This window comes from Oncorhynchus masou, unplaced genomic scaffold, assembly GCF_036934945.1.
Source record: "Oncorhynchus masou masou isolate Uvic2021 unplaced genomic scaffold, UVic_Omas_1.1 unplaced_scaffold_1228, whole genome shotgun sequence".
Classification (NCBI taxonomy): Eukaryota; Metazoa; Chordata; class Actinopteri; order Salmoniformes; family Salmonidae; genus Oncorhynchus; species Oncorhynchus masou.
Genome location: NW_027002084.1, coordinates 94,194 through 122,025, shown reverse-complemented (window position 1 = coordinate 122,025; position 27,832 = coordinate 94,194). Strand labels below are relative to the sequence as shown.

The 27,832-nt window shown below is 45.5% G+C and overlaps 1 protein-coding gene across 1 annotated transcript; it reads left to right on the top strand.

The window, feature by feature from the left end:
- Positions 1 to 24,910: 24,910 nt before the first annotated feature.
- LOC135529990 (ubl carboxyl-terminal hydrolase 18-like) lies at positions 24,911 to 25,840 on the top strand. The gene has a single exon (XM_064958386.1). The coding sequence runs from the start codon at positions 24,911 to 24,913 to the stop codon at positions 25,838 to 25,840; it is 930 nt and encodes a 309-aa protein (XP_064814458.1).
- Positions 25,841 to 27,832: the final 1,992 nt, after the last annotated feature.

Here is a 27,832-nt window from a genome sequence, read left to right as displayed (position 1 = left end):
CGGCCATCCCGAGTTCATCGGGCCAGTCAATTTGGCATTCCTGCACAAATTTTCAGTGACTTTGCAAAAGTGAGAAAACATTTGCAATATGTTTTAACAGTGAGGTACCATCACCAAAAGCGACATTCTGAAATAAACCCAAACGAGCGATGGAGAGGTACCAGAATCACTGCCCAGACATCCCGAGGTCATCGGGCCAGTCAATTTGGCATTCCTGCATGATTTTTATGGCATGACAAATTGGTGATGGTGACTGCCCAGTTAACCATATGGCAAAAGCACAGTGACTTTGAAAGAGTGAGAAAACATCACCAAATGGACATTCTGGAATCAACCCTAATGAGCGATGGAGAGGTACCAGAATCACTGCCGAGCCATCCCGAGTTCATCGGGCCAGTCAATTTGGCATTCCTGCACGAATTTTCAGTGACTTTGCAAAAGTAAGGAACATTTGCAATATGTTTTAACAGTGAGGTACCATCACCAAAAGCGACATTCTGAAATCAACCCAAACGAGCGATGGAGAGGTACCAGAATCACTGCCCAGCCATCCCGAGTTCATCGGGCCAGTCAATTTGGCATTCCTGCACAAATTTTCAGTGACTTTGCAAAAGTAAGGAACATTTGCAATATGTTTTAACAGTGAGGTACCATCACCAAAAGCGACATTCTGAAATCAACCCAAACGAGCGATGGAGAGGTACCAGTATCACTGCCCAGACATCCCTATGTCATCGGGCCAGTCAATTTGGCATTCCTGCATGATTTTTATGGCATGACAAATTGGTGATGGTGACTGCCCAGTTAACCATATGGCAAATGCACAGTGACTTTGCAAAAGTGAGAAAACATGACCAAATGGACATTCTGAAATCAACACAAACAATGGCATCACCATAGTGTCCAGACTGTGCCGAGTCCAACGAGGTGCCCCGCTGACCGTAGCTCGCTCGGTCTGAGCGCGGCGACCATGAGAAAAATAGGCCCAATATGAAGCCTTCACCAGTACGTCATTTGATTTTGGGTGACAGCGGCGGAACCGTTAGGTTTAGAAAGACAATTCAACCACAGGACTGTTCCTAAGGTCCTCCTGATCTGTCCAAGCCTATCCTTGACCGTGTGACATTAACCCTTCACAGTCAAAAGAAGGTGTTTACATAAAAACAGTGTTCATTGACTTCTCTCCCCATAGGAATATATTGGCTGCTCCCCTAAATACAACCTGGAGTCTATATGGGTTATGAATGCTGTATGAACCTGTCTTTGGTACCAGTCCATCAGGCCACTATAAGGTCTACCTGTGTCGATTCTAAGCTTCCTGGACCAACCGTAAGTGGTTCAAATTGCCCTAAAAGTGTATACCCATAACCTGCCTGCAATTTGATAGACATAGTGAATTCAACCCTGTGTAAATCAGTCAGTTTTAATGGTAAAGACTTAAAACTCAGGATTCTGTAATGGAATACCCCAATGAGGATGTATGTTGAGTTACAGCTTCCTGTGCCAACCGGAAGTGCCATAATTGGTGTCTCAGGGGCTGTTTGGAAGGGTTAAAAATATCAGATCTTTCCAAAACTTCATATATATGATTAGGCAACCCCCATGAACTGTAAATCAGTCATTTTTCCCATAAAAATTCAAAGGAAAACTAAATCACACAGATACACAACATGGATGGAGGGACGTATCATTGGGGTGCGTAGAGACTGACAGTGCCTCCAATAGTTAGCTTTGAATGATATCAAATTGACTGATGGACGGTGACTTGCAGGTGACTCTTGTCCATTAGCAATATGTTTAAGCGGTGAGGTACCATCACCAAAAGCGACATTCTGAAATCAACCCAAACGAGCGATGGAGAGGTACCAGAATCACTGCCCAGCCATCCCGAGTTCGGGACCAGTCAATTTGGCATTCCTGCATGATTTTTATAGCATGACAAATTGGTAATGGTGACTGCCCAGTTAACCATATGGCAAATGCACAGTGACTTTGAAAGAGTGAGAAAAATCACCAAATGGACATTCTGGAATCAACCCTAACGAGTGATGGAGAGGTACCAGAATCACTGCCAAGCCATCCCGAGTTCATCGGGCCAGTCAATTTGGCATTCCTGCACAAATTTTCAGTGACTTTGCAAAAGTCAGAAAACATTTGCAATATGTTTTAACAGTGAGGTACCATCACCAAAAGTGACATTCTGAAATCAACCCAAACGAGCGATGGAGAGGTACCAGAATCACTGCCCAGCCATCCCGAGGTCATCGGTTCAGTCAATTTGGCATTCCTGCATGATTTTTATAGCATGACAAATTGGTAATGGTGACTGCCCAGTTAACCATATGGCAAATGCACAGTGACTTTGAAAAAGTGAGACAAATTTGCAATATGTTTTAACAGTGAGGTACCATCACCAAAAGCGACATTCTGAAATCAACCCAAACGAGCGATGGGAGAGGTACCAGAATCACTGCCAAGCCATCCCGAGTTCATCGGGCCAGTCAATTTGGCATTCCTGCATGAATTTTCATGGCTGAAAAGTGGTGATTTGAATGCCCAGTTTATGGCAAATGCAGTGACTTTGGTGAAAAAATCACCAAATGGACATTCTGAAATCAACCCAAACGAGCGATGGAGAGGTACCAGAATCACTGCCCAGCCATCCCGAGGTCATCGGGCCAGTCAATTTGGCATTCCTGCATGATTTTTATGGCATGACAAATTGGTGATGGTGAATGCCCAGTTAACCATATGGCAAATGCACAGTGACTTTGAAAGAGTGAGAAAAATCACCAAATGGACATTCTGGAATCAACCCTAACGAGCGATGGAGAGGTACCAGAATCACTGCCCAGCCATCCCGAGTTCATCGGGCCAGTCAATTTGGCATTCCTGCATGATTTTTATAGCATGACAAATTGGTGATGGTGAATGCCCAGTTAACCATATGGCAAATGCACAGTGACTTTGAAAAGTGAGAAAAATCACCAAATGGACATTCTGAAATCAACCCAAACGAGATGGAGAGGTACCAGAATCACTGCCCAGCCATCCCGAGTTCATCGGGCCAGTCAATTTGGCATTCCTGCACAAATTTTCAGTGACTTTGCAAAAGTAAGGAACATTTGCAATATGTTTTAACAGTGAGGTACCATCACCAAAAGCGACATTCTGAAATCAACCCAAACGAGCGATGGAGAGGTACCAGTATCACTGCCCAGACATCCCTATGTCATCGGGCCAGTCAATTTGGCATTCCTGCATGATTTTTATGGCATGACAAATTGGTGATGGTGACTGCCCAGTTAACCATATGGCAAATGCACAGTGACTTTGCAAAAGTGAGAAAACATGACCAAATGGACATTCTGAAATCAACACAAACAATGGCATCACCATAGTGTCCAGACTGTGCCGAGTCCAACGAGGTGCCCCGCTTGACCGTAGCTCGCTCGGTCTGAGCGCGGCGACCATGAGAAAAATAGGCCCAATATGAAGCCTTCACCAGTACGTCATTTGATTTTGGGTGACAGCGGCGGAACCGTTAGGTTTAGAAAGACAATTCAACCACAGGACTGTTCCTAAGGTCCTCCTGATCTGTCCAAGCCTATCCTTGACCGTGTGACATTAACCCTTCACAGTCAAAAGAAGGTGTTTACATAAAAACAGTGTTCATTGACTTCTCTCCCCATAGGAATATATTGGCTGCTCCACTAAATACAACCTGGAGTCTATATGGGTTATGAATGTTGTATGAACCTGTCTTTGGTACCAGTCCATCAGACCACTATAAGGTCTACCTGTGTCGATTCTAAGCTTCCTGGACCAACCGGAAGTGGTTCAAATCGCCCTAAAAGTGTATACCCATAACTGCCTGCAATTTGATGGACATAGTGCATTGAACCCTGTGTAAATCAGTCAGTTTTCATGGTAAAGACTTAAAACTCAGGATTCTCTAATGGAATACCCCAATGAGGATGTATGTTGAGTTACAGCTTCCTGTGCCAACCGGAAGTGCCATAATTGGTGTCTCATGGGCTGTTTGGAGGGGTTAAAAATATCAGATCTTTCCAAAACTTCATATATATGATTAGGCAACCCCCATGAACTGTAAATCAGTCATTTTTCCCATAAAAATTCAAAGGAAAACTAAATCACACAGATACACAACATGGATGGAGGGACGTATCATTGGGGTGCGTAGAGACTGACAGTGCCTCCAATAGTTAGCTTTGAATGATATCAAATTGACTGATGGACGGTGACTTGCAGGTGACTCTTGTCCATTAGCAATATGTTTAAGCGGTGAGGTACCATCACCAAAAGCGACATTCTGAAATCAACCCAAACGAACGATGGAGAGGTACCAGTATCACTGCCCAGCCATCCCGAGGTCATCGGGCCAGTCAATTTGGCATTCCTGCATGATTTTTATAGCATGACAAATTGGTAATGGTGACTGCCCAGTTAACCATATGGCAAATGCACAGTGACTTTGAAAGAGTGAGAAAAATCACCAAATGGACATTCTGGAATCAACCCTAACGAGCGATGGAGAGGTACCAGAATCACTGCCAAGCCATCCCGAGTTCATCGGGCCAGTCAATTTGGCATTCCTGCATGATTTTTATGGCATGACAAATTGGTGATGGTGAATGCCCAGTTAACCATATGGCAAATGCAATACAGTGACTTTGAAAGAGTGAGAAAAATCACCAAATGGACATTCTGGAATCAACCCTAACGAGCGATGGAGAGGTACCAGAATCACTGCCAAGCCATCCCGAGTTCATCGGGCCAGTCAATTTGGCATTCCTGCATGATTTTTATGGCATGACAAATTGGTGATGGTGAATGCCCAGTTAACCATATGGCAAATGCACAGTGACTTTGCAAAAGTGAGAAAACATAAACAAATGGACATGATGAAATCAACACCACGAGTGATTGAAAGGAACAACAATCACTGCCCGGCCATCCCGAGTTCATCGGGCCAGTCAATTTGGCATTCCTGCACAAATTTTCAGTGACTTTGCAAAAGTGAGAAAACATTTGCAATATGTTTTAACAGTGAGGTACCATCACCAAAAGCGACATTCTGAAATCAACCCAAACGAGCGATGGAGAGGTACCAGAATCACTGCCAAGCCATCCCGAGTTCATCGGGCCAGTCAATTTGGCATTCCTGCATGATTTTTATGGCATGACAAATTGGTGATGGTGAATGCCCAGTTAACCATATGGCAAATGCACAGTGACTTTGAAAAGTGAGAAAACATAAACAAATGGACATTCTGAAATCAACCCAAAAAGTGATGGAAAGGAACCACAATCACTGCCCGGCCATCCCGAGTTCATCGGGCCAGTCAATTTGGCATTCCTGCACAAATTTTCAGTGACTTTGCAAAAGTGAGAAAACATTTGCAATATGTTTTAACAGTGAGGTACCATCACCAAAAGCGACATTCTGAAATCAACCCAAACGAGCGATGGAGAGGTTCCAGAATCACTGCCCAGCCATCCCGAGTTCATCGGGCCAGTCAATTTGGCATTCCTGCATGATTTTTATGGCATGACAAATTGGTGATGGTGAATGCCCAGTTAACCATATGGCAAATGCACAGTGACTTTGCAAAAGTGAGAAAACATAAACAAATGGACATGATGAAATCAACACCACGAGTGATTGAAAGGAACAACAATCACTGCCCGGCCATCCCGAGTTCATCAGGCCAGTCAATTTTGCATTTCTGAAGGATTTTTGAGCATGTCAAATTTCTTATGACATTTGGCCCCCACAAAACATATGCCTTATGCACAAGCAAAAAAAAAAAAACATTATGATAATAAAATATGACTAAAGTATGTTGATACAGTTCTTATACGTGTGTAACTGACACAAAATTCGAAATTTTTTCGAAAAACGGTCCAGAAAGCACTTTTTTAGGGGTGTGTGAAGTTTTTTATGAAATTTAATAATTTTTGACTTTTGACTTCTGACTTCCTATGAAATCATATTGCAGATGGACAAAACACATGCAATATGCGCAAGTAAAAAAAAAAAAAAATTATGATAATAAAATATGACTAAAGTATGTTGATACAGTTCTTATACGTGTGTAACTGACACAAAATGCGAAAAAAAAAAAAAATAAAAAAAATTTTTATGACGAAAAACGGTCCAGAAAGCACTTTTTTAGGGGTGTGTGAAGTTTTTTATGAAATTTAATAATTTTTGACTTTTGACTTCTGACTTCCTATGAAATCATATTGCAAATGGACAAAACATATGCAATAATGCGCAAGTAAAAAAATTAAAAAATTATGATAATAAAATTGGACAAAAGTATTTTCATACAGTTCTTATACATGTGTAATTGTCAAAAAAAGCGAAAGAATTTCGAAAAACGGTCCAGAAAGCACTTTTTTAAGGGGTGATAAGTTTTTTTCAAAAAATTCATTTTTTCAAAATTTGGCTTTTGGATGTTGACTTGGAGTCCAATATCAATATGAAAAACCATGGTGGAGTGCAATCGCCACCTGTTGGATTTTTGAAGTGTTACAACTGGCAATAGCCATATGGCAATTGAAGTAAACTTTGCATGAATCAACGCCGCTTTGGGTGGTATTGGCCAATGTGTACATGGTTTGTCCTATGCCAATAATTTGCCATTCATTTTTGTCCACTACGGGGGTGAATTCCCTTACAGGTGGTGAAAAGTGTCGGTCACCCTATGCTTACACTCAATTCCGAATGGGGTCTGAGTTGTTACTACAAGCTAGCTGTCTCCTACACCACGGATCAGCCACTGGAGATGGCAGCGGCCTGTCTGCCCGAACTGCGGCAAGCCGTCGACATCATCCACATCGAACACTTTCAGAAGCTGCGCGAACTACCGCTCGGGTGTCAGATGCTACTATACGCTGTGCTCAACTGTCACATCAATTGGGTTGACCACAACCACAAGCAAATACTCCTCATACCTGGACAACCCAGCTCCCGCGTCCCTAATCAGGATGGCGACTTGAGGTGCTCGAGATGTCTGAAGAATCAGACCTTCCACTTTTCTGAGATGAAAGGCAACCCGAGAAACATAGATGTGGAATTTGACTTCGAACAGATGAGGTTTGGGTCATCGTGCTGCGCTGCGCCCATGGTAAACGTCCCCCTCAGCACCAACGGCGTCAACACTTGTACCTTTACCGAAATGAAACAGATGTACACCTCCTGTATGACATGCAAGCAGCCAATCTTTTCCGAAGTACTAGTGGATATGGAAACACTCTACTCGCGCTGTGTGGTCTGCAACTCTGACCCTATATGACACATCCGAATAGACACTATGGATCACAACAAGACTGAGGAGGCTGTGACTGAAGACGCCTCGGGTATCGTTCACCAAGCGGGCGTCACCAATAAGGACAAAGTTATGGCCGAAGCAACATCGGGCATCGTGCACCATGCGGACGTGGCGCTGTTCAGAGCGGTACACTGTATACCCTTTGCTAGATTGAAATATATAATGTGCGCACACTACGGAGCTAATAACTTTGACACCGAATGGCGGAGAGTCCGAGGTGATCGGCGACGCTCGGTCAGCGGCAACAAAAATCTCTACCTGTACCTGAGCATGACCAATAGGCTAGACAGAAGAGAAGGGGCCATCCGAGATATTATGGGAGTGTACAGGGATATCACCACAACGGAATCCCAGTGTAAAGACAGAGTTGAGACCTTGGCTGAGGATCGGACACCGCCTCTAGTAGAGCGTGTGGACCCTTGCACGGTTGACAATACAATGATCGAAGCAGCAGAGAGTGTCATGGGACTGGAGGAACCTGAGGATATGAGAGAGTATCTGGAGACTTTCAAATGTAATACCACTCGTAGCTGCTTGCTTGAACTTGGTGAAATGACTTCTTACGGGTGTGAGGAGTATTCAGATGAGGAATGGGAACACGAGGAACTCGACTGTTGTTTGAGCAACCAGGATCTGAGGTCCGTGTCTGAGCCAGCCCAAGGCGAAGTGGATCAAGACAGTAAAGGAGGGTACCAGGCTATATTGGAAGACTTGACTGTTGAAAAGCCAAAAGCTGTAATTGACCAGGACTGACTGTTCATTGCTTTGTGTGCATTTGGTGATTGTTATACTATAGACTGAGGGACTGACTGTTCATTGCTTTGTGTACATTTGGTGATTGTTATACTATAGACTGTCTTGCATCATTGTGTTTTGCTTGTACCACAGAAATAAATAAAAGCTTTGTGTTAGACACAATTCTGTCTCCCCGTCTTCTTCACTTCTTCACTGTCCCCCGTCTTTTCCACACCACAGTGCCGGCTCATGCTTCTCTAGCTCAGGGCATATGACCATGGGACCCTGTCAGAGAGGTGACTGGAGCCGTACGCGGCATATGACCGTAAGGTTTGACGACGTACATCTTATAGGTCGTGTAGAGTACACCTGGGTGCACATGTCTGATATAGAGAAGAGAATGCCTATATCTGAAAGTCTGACGGAGCCCGGTCTTGATGGTTTATTTCGCATACCCCTAGAGTCGCATGTGATCCCTAGTACTAGGTATATTGTTCTCCGGGCTGTATACACACACTGCGGAGACAGCTACGGACTCGTTACAGCCAAACATTTTACCAACACGTACACCGATACCAAGGGCCACAAAGTGAAAAGGATCAGCGTTTTAGCAAGAGCGCCCTTGGCCTGGGTGAAGATCAACACACACAATGATACGTCAGTGCCCCACCTGACCTACCCTTACACAGGAGACATGGTGTGTGGACACCAACCCGAGGTTATCGTCTCAAGGATATACGCCAACGTGAGCCGTTACGTGCACAACACCTTAGTCTTTACCTCCTACACCCCGGACTCTGGTGAAAGAGATCGTTTAGCCTCAGAATTGGTAAGCGAGACATTGTCTATACTAGCGGCCCCGCTTGCATTCAAGGCTTTACACGAACAGAGCAGGCTAACACTGGAACGGTTGCAGTGTCCGAGAGACCGTGACATTCTCACGATACCCGATCCACACAAAGCGCTTTGGGGGACGTGTGTCTTGTGGCAGCTAGACTCTGAACTAGGGACCCTCTCACGTGCAACTGTTAACCAACAGACAGACCTAGCGCCAGTCCCATCTGCCGCTCGGTGGTTGAACGTAAGGCTCACGTGCACAGGTTTAGAGGTGACTAGATGTTCCGAGGAAATTGCTACCAAAACAATATACAGGCTCCCTACTGGGCAGTCGTACTCACGGCCCTGTGTTGTGGAGCACTGGACCGTTGGTCACAGGAGCTAGACAAACAGTCAAGGGTCTTGAGAGTCGACGTTAGTCTACTCCTAAGTGAAGGAGAGAAGAACGAGCTGTGTCAACGCTGTGGCAACGCTTATCGAATATCGCCCGTGGTGTGTGAGTCAAGACCCAAGAGAGTGTCAGCTGTGTTACAGATAGACAATTTGCTCCTGGGTGGCATCTGCACAACTCTGTGTGCTACCGTCACCCGACATAACCGAGATGGATCAATTGAGGCTGGCTCAGACAAACGAGTCCGTTACCAGGCAGAACGAGAACAGAGATATTGTCTCAATCACCGAAGGGTCTACAGAGCAAGCTGTGAGGAACAATGGGAACTGGACAAGTGGAAGGGAGAGTACGAGTGGAGAGAAGGAGAAGAAGAAGGAGAAGAGGTCGACCAAAGGCAAGGAGAAGAAGACGTCGTCACATCAGCATCACGAATCACCCCCGGGTGTGAACGAAGAGCAAAGCAGATTGCATCGTGGTGGGAAGATGAAGAAATGTGCTACTGGGGACAGGAAACAGACAAAGGAGGTAACAGAGCAGACCGTCGACAAAAATACAGGTCTGGGACAATCTCGTCAACATACACGAGACGAGAAGAACAAGAAGACAGATGTAGAAAGAAGCAAAAGAGCACAAGGAAAGATCACAAAGAAGACTCTGACCCTGGCTGGTGGTCATGGCAGAAGGACTGTCGACAGAGACAAAGTGAGAGACTCGGGTACTACACGCATGGAGAAAGGGTCCGTAAACACAGGTTCTGGGAACTCTACCTGTCAGGATCACACCACAGAGGCGTCGAACACAGTAGACACTCCACCTCGATTGGACTTTGGCAGAGATTCTCATGCAATGTTGTTCGGTATCATATCAAAACTCTTCCCTTTGGACATCACGGAGGAGCCCTCAACATCTAGTACAGAGCCTGTCATCACCACAAACCCGGGCGATGGATCTCCCTCACCTAGCAGCCTCAATGAGACCTTAGTGGCAGTAGAGGCACTGGGGAATAATTTCGAAGACCTGGCTAAGTGGTTCCAACTATTTGAGAGCACAGACGCTAGGGATGTAATAGGATTCGATTTAGCTATGGAGCTGTGCGGATGTTACGATATCATCATCCGTAGACTGGGGAATGGTGTAAGGGATACATTTGGACAGACCATGTTTATACAAGGTCCACAACATGTCAAAGCAGCAGACCAAGCGCTGCAGTACATTGCGGCCTTTGTAAAGGGAGATGTTACCCGTGATTTAAAACCTGTCTTAGAAGAGCTGCTTTGCCAATCCGATAATACCATAGACTTGAACACTAAGACCATACGGACCGCTTTTGAGAAATTGTCCACTGACAGAGGGAACATATCTTCGGCTCCTCACATTACCGAGTGTCTTAAGGTACAATGGGGTCTTGTAGTCGAGATAGTGTGTGCTCTCGTCGCAAATATCCAGGCCGCCACTAACCGGCTTTTAGTTGAGAGCACAGGATATCAAAAGGATCTCACCTTCGCTAGGCAGGAAAATGTCCGAGTGCAATCCGAGTGCAACAAGGCCAGGGAAGACATTGATAAACTACAACGTCAGCTGTCTATCATGCAACAAAGTGCTACAGCTGAAGGACTATACAAAGATGAAATCAACAGGACATCACTGGAGAAAAACAATCGCATCAGTGAACTACAAGAGTTGTACAGCACGGAGCAGAGTCTAGTGGAAACCCTAAAAAGTGACATAGTCAGGATCGCAAGTGAACAGGCCGACGAGAGGTCCTCGTGGAGTGTGAAAGTAGAGCGATTAGTCAATCAGGTAGATGAAAAAGAATCCACAATCGACATGATGCAGAGAAACCATCTAAAAGACAAGGATGCCCTTCAACAGCAGATAGATACTCTGCAAATGGATAAGGACACTTTGTCACAGAATGAGGCATATCTAAAGAGTCATATAAAAGAAACCGAGAGTAGGCACAAACAAGAACTAAGTGACGCAAAGCTCGCAACAGTTCAGCTAGAGGAAGGTCTATATCAGCAGAAAGTAAAAATCAAGAGCTTACTGACACCATTGGCAAATGTACTGTCAGCAACCAGGAGCTTAGTCAGACCCTGGACACACTGGATAGGGAACTAGACACCATGAACAAGGGATTGTGTATGTCTAAAAAGACATTGCAACCACCCTGTGTGTAAGAAGCAAGAGTGCACGAGTGGAGTAAAACACGAAGCGAACCCGGAATACACAGTGAAACAAGAGAAGCAAGAAGAGCCTAATCTTCCAGTGAAGATCGAGTCCCAAGATACCCCCCATAACAACATTGTTGACTGCTGTCAACTAAAAAGACAAGAGAATGGTAACCCCTATGTTGTTAACGACTGTATCAGTAAGCACAGTAATGTCTACAAGTTTGACATTGAACTCTGTGAAAATGATGCTCCTGTTAGGAGACAAATTCCACACTACTTAGCACACTCCCTGATAGACAAAGATCTAAAGCTCATCAATTTAGGATATGAGAAGCCTATTGACAATCTATTGAGTGTGTTACAAGTATCTGAAGATGTGTCTGAAAATGTAGTCAAGGCCCTGTCAGAATATAACCAAAGCACCTGTCATTGCTCACAGATCGCACGACTCTCTCAGATACTGGGATGTAGACTTTTTATTTGTTGGGCCCCAGGGGATGAATATATGGAGTTAAAGACAATAGCACTTGTGCATACACCATCATAGTATACAGAGAAAACACGGCCAAATTGTACTACCTGCTTGCTGTCAAAAGTGAAGACTTTTACACATACGACCTTGCAAGGCTACCTTTCATATCACAGTTCCAGATACGCAAGCAGGCCTTTGTACACATGTCCGATGGTTCATGTCAAGGTCCAGTCCTTTCCAACCCAACACATAGTGTAGATACTATTGATACTAGTCACATTGTACTACAAGGTGAGTTATAGTTGCATAGTGTTCATCAAAGTCCTTACTCAACATTACAACAAAGTGGTTGACAGAAGTAGTTTATTTGTACAAGGTAATCCATGTCATATACAAATGTTTTTATTTTAAAAAGTTATTCAAGTACTATAAAACAGTTTATTCTTTACAAGGTAATATATACAGAAAACATTACATTATATGTTTACAGGGTCATAGTATGTTATATGGAATATGTTGTCTTTTGCAATGGTACATGACACAATAAAAGCATTTCATTGCACAATACAAGCCTTGCCAATAGGGCCGTTATGGTTACATGTCATTTACACTACTGGATACAGTTTGCTGAGTCTACTTTTGCAATGGTACATCACACAGTAAAAGCATTTCACTGCACAATACAAGCCTTGCCAATAGGGCCGTTATGGTTACATGTCATTTACACTACTGGATACAGTTTGCTGAGTTTTGTAAAGGATGTAGAGCATTCAGAACAGGTGCTACAGCATCTGCATGTTACATGGCCACAGTCTCCAACCCAGTCCTTGTTACTAGAACACGCATGACATGTAAACACAAAGTCTGGTACTCCTATAAGGGGTCTGTTACAGGTGGACTGTGTTCTGCACATTGGGCACTCAATGACATCATCTTTCTTGATACGTGTTATACACCGTAGACACATGATGTGTCCACATGTAAGGTAGCGGTTTGACATTTCCAAACAGCAGGGACAGGAAAACGGGTTTCGGTATATGTCGTCCAAATCATCATTGTCATCAGGCGCTATAAGGATAGACACATACGTTATACAACTCAAGTGTACAGAAAGTGAAGTGTACAGAAACGTCCATTGAAGGGTATAGTTACAATAGCTATGTACAATGATCTGCTTACCTGTAAGCACAACGTTTTGGTCTGATTCAAATTCCACCATACATGTATCTTTAGACACATAATGTGGAGATACACACTGGACATTTGAAACAAATCGACCATCTGACTCCATAACGGTGTTTAGGCGTGCCCATTGATCACTGTAGTACAGGGCAAGTGGTATACTCTCAGACAGATAGTCCCCTGAGCTGGTGTTAGTACGACTGGTACATGCCTGTGGTGGTAGATGTGCCGACTTGCGAAGAGGCATTGTGTAGGGTCTGTGTCTCAGTACTCTGCCCTTTGTTTTTATTGTGATGTATTTCATGTTGTGGTAGAACGTGTCGACGTTGGTGTCCTGACAAATGTTATCAGTGTGGGGGACCATGTCTACATATATTAGCATCATATTGTGGTCAAACAGCGCTGTACAAGGAGCCATTGCCGACAGTGCTATGTTGGAATCCCAGACGTTGGAGCATCTAATCCTGTATGTCTTCATCAAGTCGCATATCCTCTGGGGTTCTTGACATTGCACTGTTATCATCTTGGTTGATGACCCAGTCAGTACAACAGTGACACAGTGCGTTTCCTATGGGTCACACATACAAACAATTGTTAACAAAGGCCTAAACAGAGACATTTCACGTTTAACGTAATTACAAGGTTTAGGGAACTTACATGTTGACAGTGCAGCTTCATGTTCGTCAACTTGTCTGCGACGGTCGATCCCTTCCGTATCGTCCAGTCCGTACCCTTTCACTAATGCCACTGTGTTACTCAAATGTTTATAGAAGCTGAGTCCTGGCCTACTGTCAGTGTGGGTGACACTGTAGGTGTTACTAACAACACCCAACGCATTTTTGTTTCTCAACAAGGTATCCACATTTCCACACTCCATCAAATTGACATTCGGTTCAACCCAGAGATTTTGCATCAAACGTACTAACTGGGTTATGTAGTTGGTAGTCCGTTTAGGTTCAATCTCAATGCAGATAACTGTCAAATGTCTAGTATCGTTGTATGTCCACCTGTTCATATACCACTTTGTTATGTTATCCGTGATAAAGTTGATGTGGTCCAGTGGGGTACAACACCATCGGATGACTATGGTAAGGTACAACATGGTATTAGTGCTGAGTAGTAGACAGGCTAGAAAATAAGGCCTCAACATAGTAGCTGAGGTACTTCTTATAGGGTTGAGCCCCATGGTCCCAACATGGATCATTATTTCACCCAATGGTGAGGCTCCAAAGTTGTAGCAGTGAGTGGATGTTCACTCATCACATCACAGCTTAGGCCTCCGACCGAATGCACCTGTTTATGAGAGCACAGGCATCAAACCGAGTCTAACCTATCCAGCCAATGTTAGGAATCTATGCTTTTTGTTATCCACTGACACACAGCCCACCCGAATAATGCTGAATCCTCCGACCAAATGCACCTGTTTATGAGAGCACAGGCATCAAATGTTAGGAATCTATGCTTTTTGTTATCCACTGAACACAGCCCATCCAGCCAATGTTAGGAATCTATGCCTTTTTTTGTTGTTATCCACTGACACACAGCCCACCCACTGAATAATGCTGAATCCTCCGACCAAATGCACCTGTTTATGAGAGCACAGGCATCAAACCGAGTCTAACCTATCCAGCCAATGTTAGGAATCTATGCTTTTTGTTATCCACTGACACACAGCCCACCCGAATAATGCTGAATCCTCCGACCAAATGCACCTGTTTATGAGAGCACAGGCATCAAACCGAGTCTAACCTATCCAGCCAATGTTAGGAATCTATGCTTTTTGTTATCCACTGACACACAGCCCACCCGAATAATGCTGAATCCTCCGACCAAATGCACCTGTTTATGAGAGCACAGGCATCCAACCGAGTCTAACCTATCCAGTCATTGAATTACTATATTGATGTAGTAGTAATACACAGGCATATGGTCAGACTGTTGATATTAATGGTGATAATCCACCAAATGCACCTTTTATGAGAAAGGATCCAGTCATTGAATTACTATATTGTCATCACCACCATATGGTCAGACTGTTGATATTAATGATAATCCACCACTTTGAGACCATAACTGAGAATAAAATAACTGAGAATAAAATGTAACGTATACTCAATTGTGACAATTGCAAGTAGGTGACCACTTACCTTTACTATTATAAAAGCTGGAAATGTACCAAGGTATTGTGATCTAACACTATGTGTGACCTGTGCCTCTGACACGTCAGGTTCGGAGGCTCATCTGAAGACGGAAAAGTGGTACCGGTGAACCCCTGTACACATAACCAGGCCTCTATCCTATATATAGAGGCACGAGGACAGTCTCTCGAGTAAGGAGGACCAGCCATGTCTGGTACTATAAGCAATGTTCCTAATAACAGTACTTTGTACCACTCAGACAAGAGCCTCCCTGACACAGACCTGTGCATATGGAGCTTTGCTATGGTCCTAATAATGGTTGTGCTGTCACTTATCCTTTGCTTGTGTTACATATATGTGCTATGTGCAAAGAAGAAAACATATATCAGACTGCCTTTGATTTCGGTGTGATTCTATTTAATATGCATGTGATGTTACTCAGTTGACCTGCTAATAAACAGACACAAATGTGGTTTTGCGGTAGTGTTCTTTATTGCTGGTCCGAACAAACAATACATCAAGTATACAATGAATATGATATGTGTTGAAATAGTGTATTATATTGGTTACACAGCTGAAGTGTGTTCATGGAGATTTCAGAAGGGCTACACATCACATTTCAGAAGGGCTACACATCCTCTTTCACTCTAGCCGGGTCCCGGTGTCACACGACCATCCCGATCTGTTGTGGTTCTATTCAGATGTACAGGGATGAGTAAGAAACAGACAGTAAACCACACTTGTATGTGTCAGGTGTAGCAAGGCAAGAGGTTATATATGGCCCGGAGATATAGTTACCTTTGACCACAACTGGAATCACAGAGGAGTCTGTAGCTTCCACGACATTGCCTTCACACTGGCCGTTCCCATCGCATCCAACCCCATCACAGTTGCACGTTGTGGGGACATACACGGCGTCATACTGCAGCGAATGTACACGTGAACATGGTGTGTAAATAGGGGACGATGCCCGTTTGCTACAGGTCTTGTGAGTTATCAGCAGTGCTAAACCAAAAACAATCATCAACGGAGCCGCTATTAAGGAGATATTGAGCCAATCGTCCTCGTTGTCAATCCACCAGTAACCACTGTAGTACTCGTCATGGTTGAACATTGTGAAGGTGAGAGTGTCCGAACACTGGATGTACTCTACTGTGTTGTCTAAGGCTATACACAGGTCATTACCCAGAGGTACACTGTGCATGTTGGCAAATGTCTTTCCTTTAACACTTGTTTCCCGTGTATCATCAACATGAAATGTGGTTATATTTGTATAGCACAATGAACAGACACAATAACCAAGCACTATTAGTAAATACGGCAGGTATGGGGTTTATTTCACATGTACAAAAGATGGGTTACATATATATATATATTGACATGACAAAGATAACCCCTTTCAGTGCTGTGGGAGAGCCAACAATCGGTTATCACCGGGCATCATTTTGGCTTCGGGGACACTCTGGTTCATTGCCTCTTTTCAGTTGACTCCGAGGTTAGTTCCAGGACAAGGTCCAGTTGCTCTATAAGTGTCAGGATCAGAGTCATCACGTAGACTGCGTGGTCAAATTGCATACTGTAAATCCTATCTGCTAGGTCGTAAATATCTTTCTTCTCAATGACACCGTAGGGAATATGATTGTACCCCTTGACAATCTCCCATGACAGCAACAGTTTCACTCGGTTCACATCAGCGTGGCTGAGGTTGGCCAGTGTGTTTTCCAATATTGAAGGTAGGTTCGAATGACGATACTTATCATGCTTAGCCAGCCCTTCAAGGCCGTGCGCTTCGATGTCAGTGATTCTGAAGTCACTATGGTGCTTTCGAGGTGTGTCCACGATAAGAGTCCAGGCAACCTCCCTGTTGAAGTAGGTGTACATTATATTGATCAGAGTCTCTGGGTATTTCACATAGGGGTCTGACCTCTGCCTCTTTAGCATCATTCGTAGTGTTGCTCTTAGTCTACTATCTAGTTTCATGTTTTTGTGGTCTTGTATTGCTGCCACGAGCTTCTGGAAGACGTCTTTGTTTCTCATTAGGTAGTTGGCCATCTTGAATTTATTTGTCAGCTCCATTTTCTGCCTCTACTCTGGTCTCTCTCTGATCTGTGGACATTTGTAAGTGTATGTGCCCTTTGTGACTGTATGTTTATATATCCTTTCACCAATGGCTATCAGATGGAGAATACATTAATGATCAGGGTTCGTATCTCCAACTGAGCCTGAATCATCCTACCCATGATGTGTCTATGTGATCTGTAACGTCCGATTGGCTGATTCATCAACCAGGTCTAAGAGATCCGATCGGGTCCACTCACCGATGTGTCTAAGCACTCTGACCGGGGTTACCGTGTTCAACCGTGGCTGATGTCTCCAACCAGGACAATTTAGTCAGAGTAGATAGTCTACATATCCCAAAGATAGTTTCTATTTAACAGTGTACACATCTCAACATAGGTTCCTACACAATAGCCACATCTGAAAGTCATGGCTGTACAGTCCTATCTGACAGAATGGGACCAATGTTGTCACAGTGACAACTTCAAGCATGTCACCTTGGATAGGTTTCTAGCCATCCCACACAGAGAGCTGATGGATGACTACGGAGCATCTTTCGCTACACAACATCGGAACCTGTGCGATACGCTACGAAAGGTGTTGACGAAGAAACTATTGGTAGATCGGAGGCAATGTTCTCCACCTACCCCAAGGAAAAGACGACCCTTGGAAATCGACAACTTATCCTGCAAGATAAAGAGCCTATCAATAAAGGATGGAGCGGGGGTCAAGAACAAAAGTTTCAACGGTTCTCCCCGTAGCACAGACCTAAGTGTCTCTAACTGCAAGGCACGAGTATCGGTTAAGGATCGACTGGGCGCCCTGTGAGAGCAAGGAAAGGGAGACCAGAGGGCCGATTCCGGTTGAGAACGGTGCACAGGATGCGTAACGGGAACTCAGAGTCTACAGATACCAACAGGTCCACCCCTGGAAACCGCAGCTATCGAGCCAAAGGATATCGAGACGATTTAAGCAGAATCGACTACCCTGGGTCCGGAGCTACCTCTTTCAAGAACACTTACAAATGTCGCCGCACTCTGGTGTATGTGTGAACTTGTCCTTGTGCTGTGATGTTACAATAAAAATGCATAGTCTAACACTTTGTCAAGGTCCGGAGCTACCTTTTTCAAGAACACTTAGAAATGTCGCCGCACTCTGGTGTATGTGTGAACCTGTCCTTGTGCTGTGAAGTTACAATAAAAATGCATAGTCTAACACTTTCTCAATGTCCGGACTTTATTTTTGTAATAATGATACATCAACACAATAAACATCATCCCAGGTGTACCAAATATCAATTAGTGCTAAAAAGAGACAAAGGTGATATTATTGTTGGAATACAGAACTTTGCATGTATATGACAACAAATGCCTAGTCAAAAATGCCTATTACCAACAAGGACAGTCCATCCCTAGGTTGTGGCTTTGTGGATAATAGCTAGAGCTCTAATGCAGCAGACGTTTAATAGGCTGAATACATTCAATTGTCCTCAGCCATCAACATGAGCAACATTTGATTCAGGTAAAGAGGGTACCCGGTGTCCTGTTGTTCTGTCTCAGATGACATTCGCCAGGTGTAACTGTTCTCGGTCCACACCATCGGGATGTATAGTCTGGGGCTGGAAACTGTGGGCCTGGAATCCATCCTGGACTCCCTCCTGCCAGTGGTGTTTGTAGAAGCATTTTGAGCCGAAGTGGCAAGCACCAGGACCTCGATCATAAAATCGACACGGTTTACTAGCAAGGAAATCTTTGTACGTCTGTATCAGTTTCAGCTTGTCCTCTTCATCTTCGATCCAGTGATCACTCGGGATGAAGAAGTGCGATCTAGTTCGGCACTCCGGGCACAATTTAAAGGTTTTGATATCGTGACATTTCACCCTTCTCCACGTGCGGATACACTCCAGGCAATAACAGTGGCTACAGTTGGGAAGAATTCAGAATCGGCGCTCCCTCGGATTGTCCTTTTCAAGCACCACCTCCAAACACACACCACACACCATGTCGCTACTGCGCTGGGTGGCAACGGTGGGACCAGCGGCAGCCTCGACGCTTAAAGTATTGTACTCTGTGTTCTGTCTCTCCGCCGGTATCACCTCACTCGTACAGGCCATCGCATCATGTGGTCTCGTGGATGCTGCTGCCATTGCAGTCTGTGGTGATTAGCCTCGCTGATGTGGTCGGCACCACTGTTAGTGTTCTTAAAGAATAATATCCTCCAAACACGGACCGTGTCTCCAACCATGCTAACTCAGGGACTGCTATTGTAGACTGTTTGATATTACATAAAACAATGACCGTTTATTCAACCAGGTTAGCCCCAGGGAGTGATATTGTACAATCCCAGGGAGTGATATTGTACAATGTTTGCTATTACATTCAGTGCCTTGTAGAGGCTGTGTTGTGTCATAAAGGTATATGACACACTCCAGTGGTACTAAGTACCTGCACTATGCTTACATGTTCTACACACACACACAGTCAAAAGTCCTGGTACAGTAAGGCATATAATGTTCCATCCACACTGGGTAAATGTTCCACCCACACACTCAATAATCCTCATCACTGTTATTGTTTGAGACACTTTATTACTAAGGACCGGTTACATGGTTACATGGTCTACACACACACACACAATACTCCTCCTCACTGTCAACGTTTGAGTCATAACACCCTTTCGTAAACAGATTCTTTGGTTTTGGCTTAGTCCCTGGAGCCCTCATGTGCTTCGTATGGGAGGATTCACCAGCTTGGTGCTGAGTCAGAGCTGGATATAACTGTTTGGTGGTGCATTGCAAAGCGAGGCGTTGTTCCTGTGGATTGGTACAGTCAACCTCTCCATTATACTGCCGGACATGCTGCTGTGGCCGAGCCTGACGATGTTGCTGCTGGGGATACAGATGATTCTCTAGAGGTTGAGGTGAATGCTGCGGCTGGGGAAGGTACTGAGGGAACCCATTCGTGAAGCTTCCTTCTTGGCTAGGTGGAGCTGAGGGGAGGGTTGGAGACACTGTAGACAGGAGCCAGCCCCTGGGTATATCGCCTAAGGGAAATGTTTTTGTCTTGGGTTCACACAGACCCATGCGCATCATGCGGTTACTCATCATACCCTGCTGGTTGTATGTCGTCGGGCCAGCTGAAGTGATACAGTAACGAAACAACAGATATATGTAGTATCTGGATAAATTGCCAGGCTCGGATAATATCGGATCAGGGATAGGTGCTCCGCTGCGCGCAGTGCTACAGCATTCCATGTGATGGAGAGATTCCACGTCACCTCTGGGTATATACAAGGTATCGGCTCTCTTCCACATATCTCTCAAGACCTGCAATGTCATCTGGAGAGTTTCTCCACTCTTGAACCCACTGTCTAGGAACAGACCCGTAGCTGGCGCTCCTGCCACGATCAGGCACTCAAACAGTGATACGGAAGCATGTTCAGAGAACACGATCTCTCTACGAACCGAACCGTTCATCTCCTATTTACTACACCTGATAATATTACAGATCAATAGCCTATGTCATAGATGTCAGGACTATCGAAAGGAAATGGACCAGTTAAGGAACCAAACCGTAAGCAATGCCGAAAGGTTGATAGGACTGGTAGAGCGTTACAATTTGTTTCACGTTAAGACCTTGTGTTATAACGATGTTCAAAGCGTGCTGGTGTGGCTTGGCGTAAAACCTGAACGCTTCACCTTCAGACAGAACGAGGACACGGTAACAGTTCTCAACAATGTTATCACAGAGCATAGTCTCACAACTGTCGGAGTGGTGAGCATCTCAGAGGAACCTCAGCTAGAGGGTAAGGATCGCGTAGTGGTATACATAAAACGCCACTCGGCACCAGCGATCATGAGCTGTAAATATGACTCAATCGTATTGTTCAGGGTGATAAAATGCAGTGCGAGTGCCCCTTACTCTCCGAAGATTACCAGTTTGATGAAGGAAACACGGACCTCAGTCCACAAACGCAGTACGCCCATATTCCCGACGTTTGCGAGTGCTACACTTGAGGACATCGAAGCAATGCCTCAGCAGGAACATCCAGTGATAGATGGCTGCTCGACTATGAGCTACAAGACAACTACACCTAGGACAGCCAAAGTGACCATAGACAAATTTGGGAGAATATACAAGCCTCTAAGCCCTACCGCAAAGGCACATCACTGGAGCATCTACGCTAACATATCAGGGCCGAGGGGGTCGAAATGTGACTTTGACATAGAAGACCTGGTATCCAGACCGGACATGGTGCTAGGTCAAGGAGGCTTTGGGGTGACGGTTCAAGTTAACGATCACCTAGTTGCAAAGACCAACCTTTTTCCGGAAATGGTGGACTGGAGTGTTCCTTTCATAGACAATGAATTTAGTCGCTACGCGCACATTGCCTCGCAGGTGGAAGAGGTGATGATCGGCGTGTCAATAAAACACCCCAACATCCTCCGCACGTTCGGAGGCTTTTGGTGTGACATTGCCGGCTACCAATTGGGAGGTAGAGCAGTTGTAGTCATGGAACGAGCACTGTTCTCGCTACAGGAGTTCATGTGGCGTATACAAAATGCCTCAGTGGTCCCCTTAGTAGAACTGGACACTCTCCGGGGGCTTGAATACTTGCGATCGAGAACCATCCAGCACAGGGACTTCACGCACAGGAACGTCTTGGTCTGTCACCAGCCTGATAGAAATACAATACCATTTGCTTTCAAGATCAGCGACTTTGGCACATCATGCAACTTCTCTACCCCAGATCAGCCTCGGGGCAACCGCACTAACATGGCTCCCGAAGTGCTGTGGTGCTTGAACTCGGCCATGGGGAGCGACATATTCAGCTGGTACCTTGTGATGTGGGAGTTACACAGCGGCTCGCCCTTGTTCCAATACAAAGGTTCGGACAACGATTATTGTAAGATGACATACGCTGCCAATCTATCCGATATGGTAGGGGTTTACAAACCGGATGACAATGAGACTTTGGACATACGCTACATGAGATCGATAGACGCTAGCTCCCTCCAAGCGAAATACAAACACACAAGGCCCAGCGCGGGGACTATACGCCATAAACTCTCTGCCATTGGCTCCAAGATAGTGGACAAAGCTTTTGTCCATATGGGAGTGCTATGCATTACCCTGTTTCCTCAAGAGAGATGGTCTCCTTCCACACTGCTTAATCTCAAACGATACCAGTGTTTGGCGATAGATGTCAAGGATGCTCAGACACCTTCCACACAGATGCCCTTGTCTGTACAGGTAGGGAACTACAGGTCAACCGACATGATAGTGGCCAAGGACTGTGTCCCCAAGGACCTCACTAAACTTGTGGAAGAGAGATCGGCGACTCAATCCCCGGTTACAGTGATCGGGTCCGATCCCAAAGTGTACTACGGAATAGACCTTATCAGGTTGGTTCCTGATCTTATCCAGCCGTACAGTTGGTACTCGAGCAAAGCCACGGAGCTCGAATGTCTATACAAGAGCAAGTATAGCAAACGCAAGGTTGCTGAAACAGACATTCGGGCCTGGGTCAGACCTGCCAAGATGGCTCCCGGGGTGTACGTAGATAATCCAGACAAGGGTACTTCGAACCAACACCGTCCACAGCATCAGCTCCATCCTCACCCCTCCGTCATAATAGATGTGAAACAGACACACAAACTGACAGATGAACTTCATCCTGTCCAACCCAAGGAGGCTTACGGTATGGAATACTCGGTCACAACTGATGCGGAGCACGTGTCAAGGGATGTATCTCTCCAGGATTTGAATAACATTGAATGGAGTGGGAACTTGACAGAAATGTTGAGCTGTAGCAATTTGGGTGATGAGATAGTCAACAATGGCAATTGTAATATAGCGCCTGTGGGCGATAGCTCTAACAAGGCTCTAGACCTCACCATAGGCCAAGCGGGAGCCAGTGTGAACAACCTCATTGTCAGGCCGTCCCAGGGGCCCATTACTGAAGCCAGTGGCGAGGATGCATCGAACCCACCCAGTAGCATACTGGCCGCCGTCGGTGATGCTATACAGGGTAGGGTGAATAATATGAGAGGCAAGATGATCAAGGCTCTAGACCTCACCGTAGGCCAAGCGGGAGCCAGTGTGGACAACCACATTGTCAGCCAGTGCAAGGGGAACAGTGCTGACGCTAGTGGCGAGGGTACGCGGAACCCACCCAGCAGCATACCGGCAACAGAGCCAGTACAGGATATCGGTGATGATATAGAGGGTAGGGTGAGTATGAGAGGCAAGAGGATCGAGGGGGAGATAAACACAACCATGGTCATTCTGAAGAGTACCAACGAGAGTACCAACGAGAAGGAGATAGCACGCTTCAAAGACAGCGTGGTCATCCAGTCACAGAGCATGACCGAAATGCACCCTCGTATATTTGCCGGTCCCAGAAATGGATTGTGTAAGTGCTCTATGCGCAAGGATGTGTTCGTCTTCCAATACGCTCAGTTGTTCGATGACTGCAAGCAGGTGTGTAACTGGACCGTCGCAGACTCACCTAACTCTGTATACGCTTTTCTGCTACAAGTGTTTCTCACGCTCAAGGAGGCCCTAGATATGCGGTTGCTGCCTACTCACATGACCGAATGGAGATATATCCTTATCGGCAAAGGAGCTGTGATGATCGACATTGTCCCTTATCTGAGCAGGAACTTCAACAAGCCATTGGCCTCAATGTTCAGTGACCAATGTATGAACTTGACCGGTCTCTGTACTACTATGGTGTCAAAGCACTTACCGGACTCGAACCTGTGCAAATGGCTTTGCAATCCCAGTACTGCCACGTCTACCTCGCAGGTACTGACCGAGTCGATCGGGTGGTTGCGCCAATTCAATAACGACGAAAGGACAAGTCCACACCTCTTAACTCTACCTGGTAGATACTTCACGTTCAGAGATTACACGTCCGAAATACCAGACTGGCTGACATACTTGGGTGAGGAAGAAGACGCTCGTAATAAAAGCAGCGGCAAACTGCTGGTATACGGAGAACCTCAGCCTTACAGAGGCAACCAGACAGCAGAAGGCCCGGGTGATACTAAGCTGAGTACACTGGTTAGGAACATAGTGCTAAGGATGAGGGTGAAGATATTCGGATCATCTAGGCTGGAAGTGACGACATTAGATTGTACGCAGTGTTTGACAAAGGTGACTCTGAACTTCTCTGCCCTCTCTGAGGTTGTCAGGATAGATCAACTGGACCGATCAAAGTTACTGACTGACGACGGTAGTTGTTTCACACACGACTTAGTGTCCCGTATCGATTCCAAGTGGGCCCCTGTGATATTGTTCACAAAGTGTAAGCGACAGGGACCCGTGCAGGAGTTCACGCTCGACTATTACAAGATGACAATACTCATGGTTCTAATGAACCCGGAGGGGTCTGTGTTATCTCTCAGAGAGCTGTTCAATAACGTGAGGACATTCAGCGTGACTGAGTACTAAATGTCGTAAAGTACTAGATATCCTAAACTGCTGTCGACTGGGTCACATCGGAATCTGTGACGTTGTTCTGCCAAGGCCGATTGGTCTCCCTGTCCACCTTACACTATGCGCGGCTTGATCAATTACGGGGCTTACTGCAGCATCAACAGCGTTGTCCAAGTGCTGTGTGGGACACGTGAGCTACGGGACATCATTCGGCTGGTCGATGGTCAAGATCCCCGGTCTCCTAATACGGTGGCAGTGAGGCTTAAGTGTCTCATCTACGATATGACCAAAGGCAACATGTCACCGTGTGATCCGAGCTTACTAGTAAACGCAATGACATTGTACAGAGGAGCCCCTTTCGATGTTCAGGAGGACTCAGACGTGGTCTTCAAGTGCATCATCAACGCTCTAGCAGACGACTGTGGGATAGCTAAGAGGATAGGTTCTCTGTGGGACATTGAGAACGAGGACCGTGTGCGCTGCCTCCGTTGTAACACAGTCCAGTCCACACTCAATAAGTCCAACTCGATCACCGTGTTGATAGGTGATAATCTCCCCACAGAGCTGCAGGACTATATCAAACTGTACACTGACATCACGTTCACCACCTGTGACTGCCATTGTACACACTGCCACACAGGAACTCAGGTTGAAATCACCAGCAAGGTAGTGACATTGCCGCAGGTTGTGTGTATGAGGATCGAACGTGTTAGGAACATTGGCAGAGATACCACTGATATAGTCAAGACAGGCACAAGGTTTGCTTTCCCTGAGACACTGGACCTGAAATATATCATGAAAGACCCTGAAGCACCGGTAGCTACTGTATACAAGCTGTATGCTGTTGTAGCCCACCGTGGCACTCACTACTGTGGACATTACACAGCTTATGTGCGAGACGACAACGATATTTGGTATCTCGCAGACGACTCTCATGTCAGAGTGTGCTCTTGGGAAGATGTCAAGTCAACCTACGAAGCTGGATCTATGCTATACAATGGCGTAGCTTACATGCTCATGTACCATAAACAGCTACCCCACTGTGTGTGACATGAAGGTTCTGTACATATGTAATACTATCTATCAGTGTGTACCTTGTATTTCCTTGGATGAACTAATAAAGGTGTGATGAAAGTACCATTGTAAGCGTCCGGAGTTATATTATAGAAGGGCTATAATTACATGCAGGTGAAAACAGAGGCAAAGACAAACACAAATAAAATAGATCCTGATACATGTACCGTGTTTAACTCAAGTTTATTATGTCATACAAGGATGGGTATACCTTTCGGTATAGGGCAGTCACACAGGTTAACATATTTCCATATCAAAGTAAAGACATTGGTATCATTTCCTTACAAGATACCTATCCAGGGTATTGACAACAACCTTGGGTTCCTCCTTTTATACCTCAAGGTTGAATATGTAGCTGACAGCACTGCTGAAGACGTACACGGTTCGTCTAACTGCGAGACAGAGACACTGTTAGCCAGCCCCTCTAAATACCGTATAACGTAAGCACTTTTCGGCCCACGTATAGGCTGCTTCTTTATTATATGGGAAGACATAACTGTTATCACATAGAAATAAAATATTCAGTTTCAGCAGAGTCCGTTTCAGATCCGCTACACCTTGCCCTTGCAGGTTTTTTGTCCAGTTGATCATTAAAGTCCAATTCGGAATCGTCCTCTGACTGAGACCCCGTGTTCTCTTCTGACTGGCACTCTGACTTGGCAGCGCATGTAGGCTCGGCACGATGGGTATGGTGATGCTCTCCGTATTCCTCCTGATCCGAACACTCGTGTTGAGTGGTGTCCGCTAGCCAGGCAGCTTGATCAGTAACCCTGGCTGCCTTCCCAGCCTCTACATGTAATCTGTGTCCTTTGACTTGTGACACATCCGACCTCCGATGTGAACCTGAAAAACCTGGGAGGTTGGCCAGTTGCTGGGGTTTGGAAACGTTGGCTCCTGGGTTGTCAAGGTTCTCCCGGGGCCTATTGACAAGTGGGCTTTTTTGTATCTTCTTAGGCGTGCATATGTCCTCCTGCTCTGAGTCGGTATAGATAACTGGAGAGCGAGTGCCTTTTGACTTGGAACAAGGCACCCTTTTTATACTTTGCCGAGTGGGTCCCTCCCCTGGGTTGTCAAGGTTCTCCCGGGGCCTATTGACAAGTGGGCTTTTTTGTATCTTCTTAGGCGTGCATATGTCCTCCTGCTCTGAGTCGGTATAGATAACTGGAGAGCGAGTGCCTTTTGACTTGGAACAAGGCACCCTTTTTATACTTTGCCGAGTGGGTCCCTCCCCTTGGTAGTCGTCCTCATCTTCTTCAGGAATGGACAGTTTTTTTTGTATTGGTGTGAATCTCGATTGTGGGTTTGTATCCGCTTAGTGGTCTTTACAGTTTCACACCTTGTGTTAGACTTGTCCAGTCTCTTTTTAGCACAGGCTTTATCTTTCCTTCCTACGAACTTGAGATTCATCTCTTTACACCCCTTGTCCCTCCTGCTCCTTTTAGATTCTCTCTTGTGATGCCAGCGGTTGGCTTTTGTGAGTTTGACACGCTTGTAATCTTGCTTTATAGAATCGTCCGAGTCGGATAGCAGTGCGCGCTTACAGATGTTCCTTTCCTCTCTCAACCCACTACAGCTAGGCTTAGAGGTATGGGCATCCTGTTCGGACTCTTGTTCGGACTCTGACTGTGACCAGCTGTTGTGCCTATATCTCCGCTTAACATTCTTGGTTTTAGACTTAGCCACTTTTGCCCTCTTTTTCACCTGAGCACAGAATGCATCATCCTCCTCTTCCTCTTCGCTGCTTTGTTCTTCAACAGTAGATCGGTCATTTATGAATGGGTCATTGTAATCGTATTCGTCAAGGGTCTCGCTGTCGTCGTAGCCCATTGTAGCCTCCAACTCGTCACCGGGGATGTTACTTTCATCCACATTACACTCTTCCTCCTCTTCACTGGAGACTTCCTCGGCCTGGCTCAGCCAAGGGTGGTCATCGTCACCACTGTACTTGGGTTGCCTTCTGTTCTCTGT

Bases quoted from the DNA above. Each gene is read 5' to 3' on its own strand.
- LOC135529990 (XM_064958386.1), top strand. From the start codon at position 24,911: ATGCGCGGCTTGATCAATTACGGGGCTTACTGCAGCATCAACAGCGTT.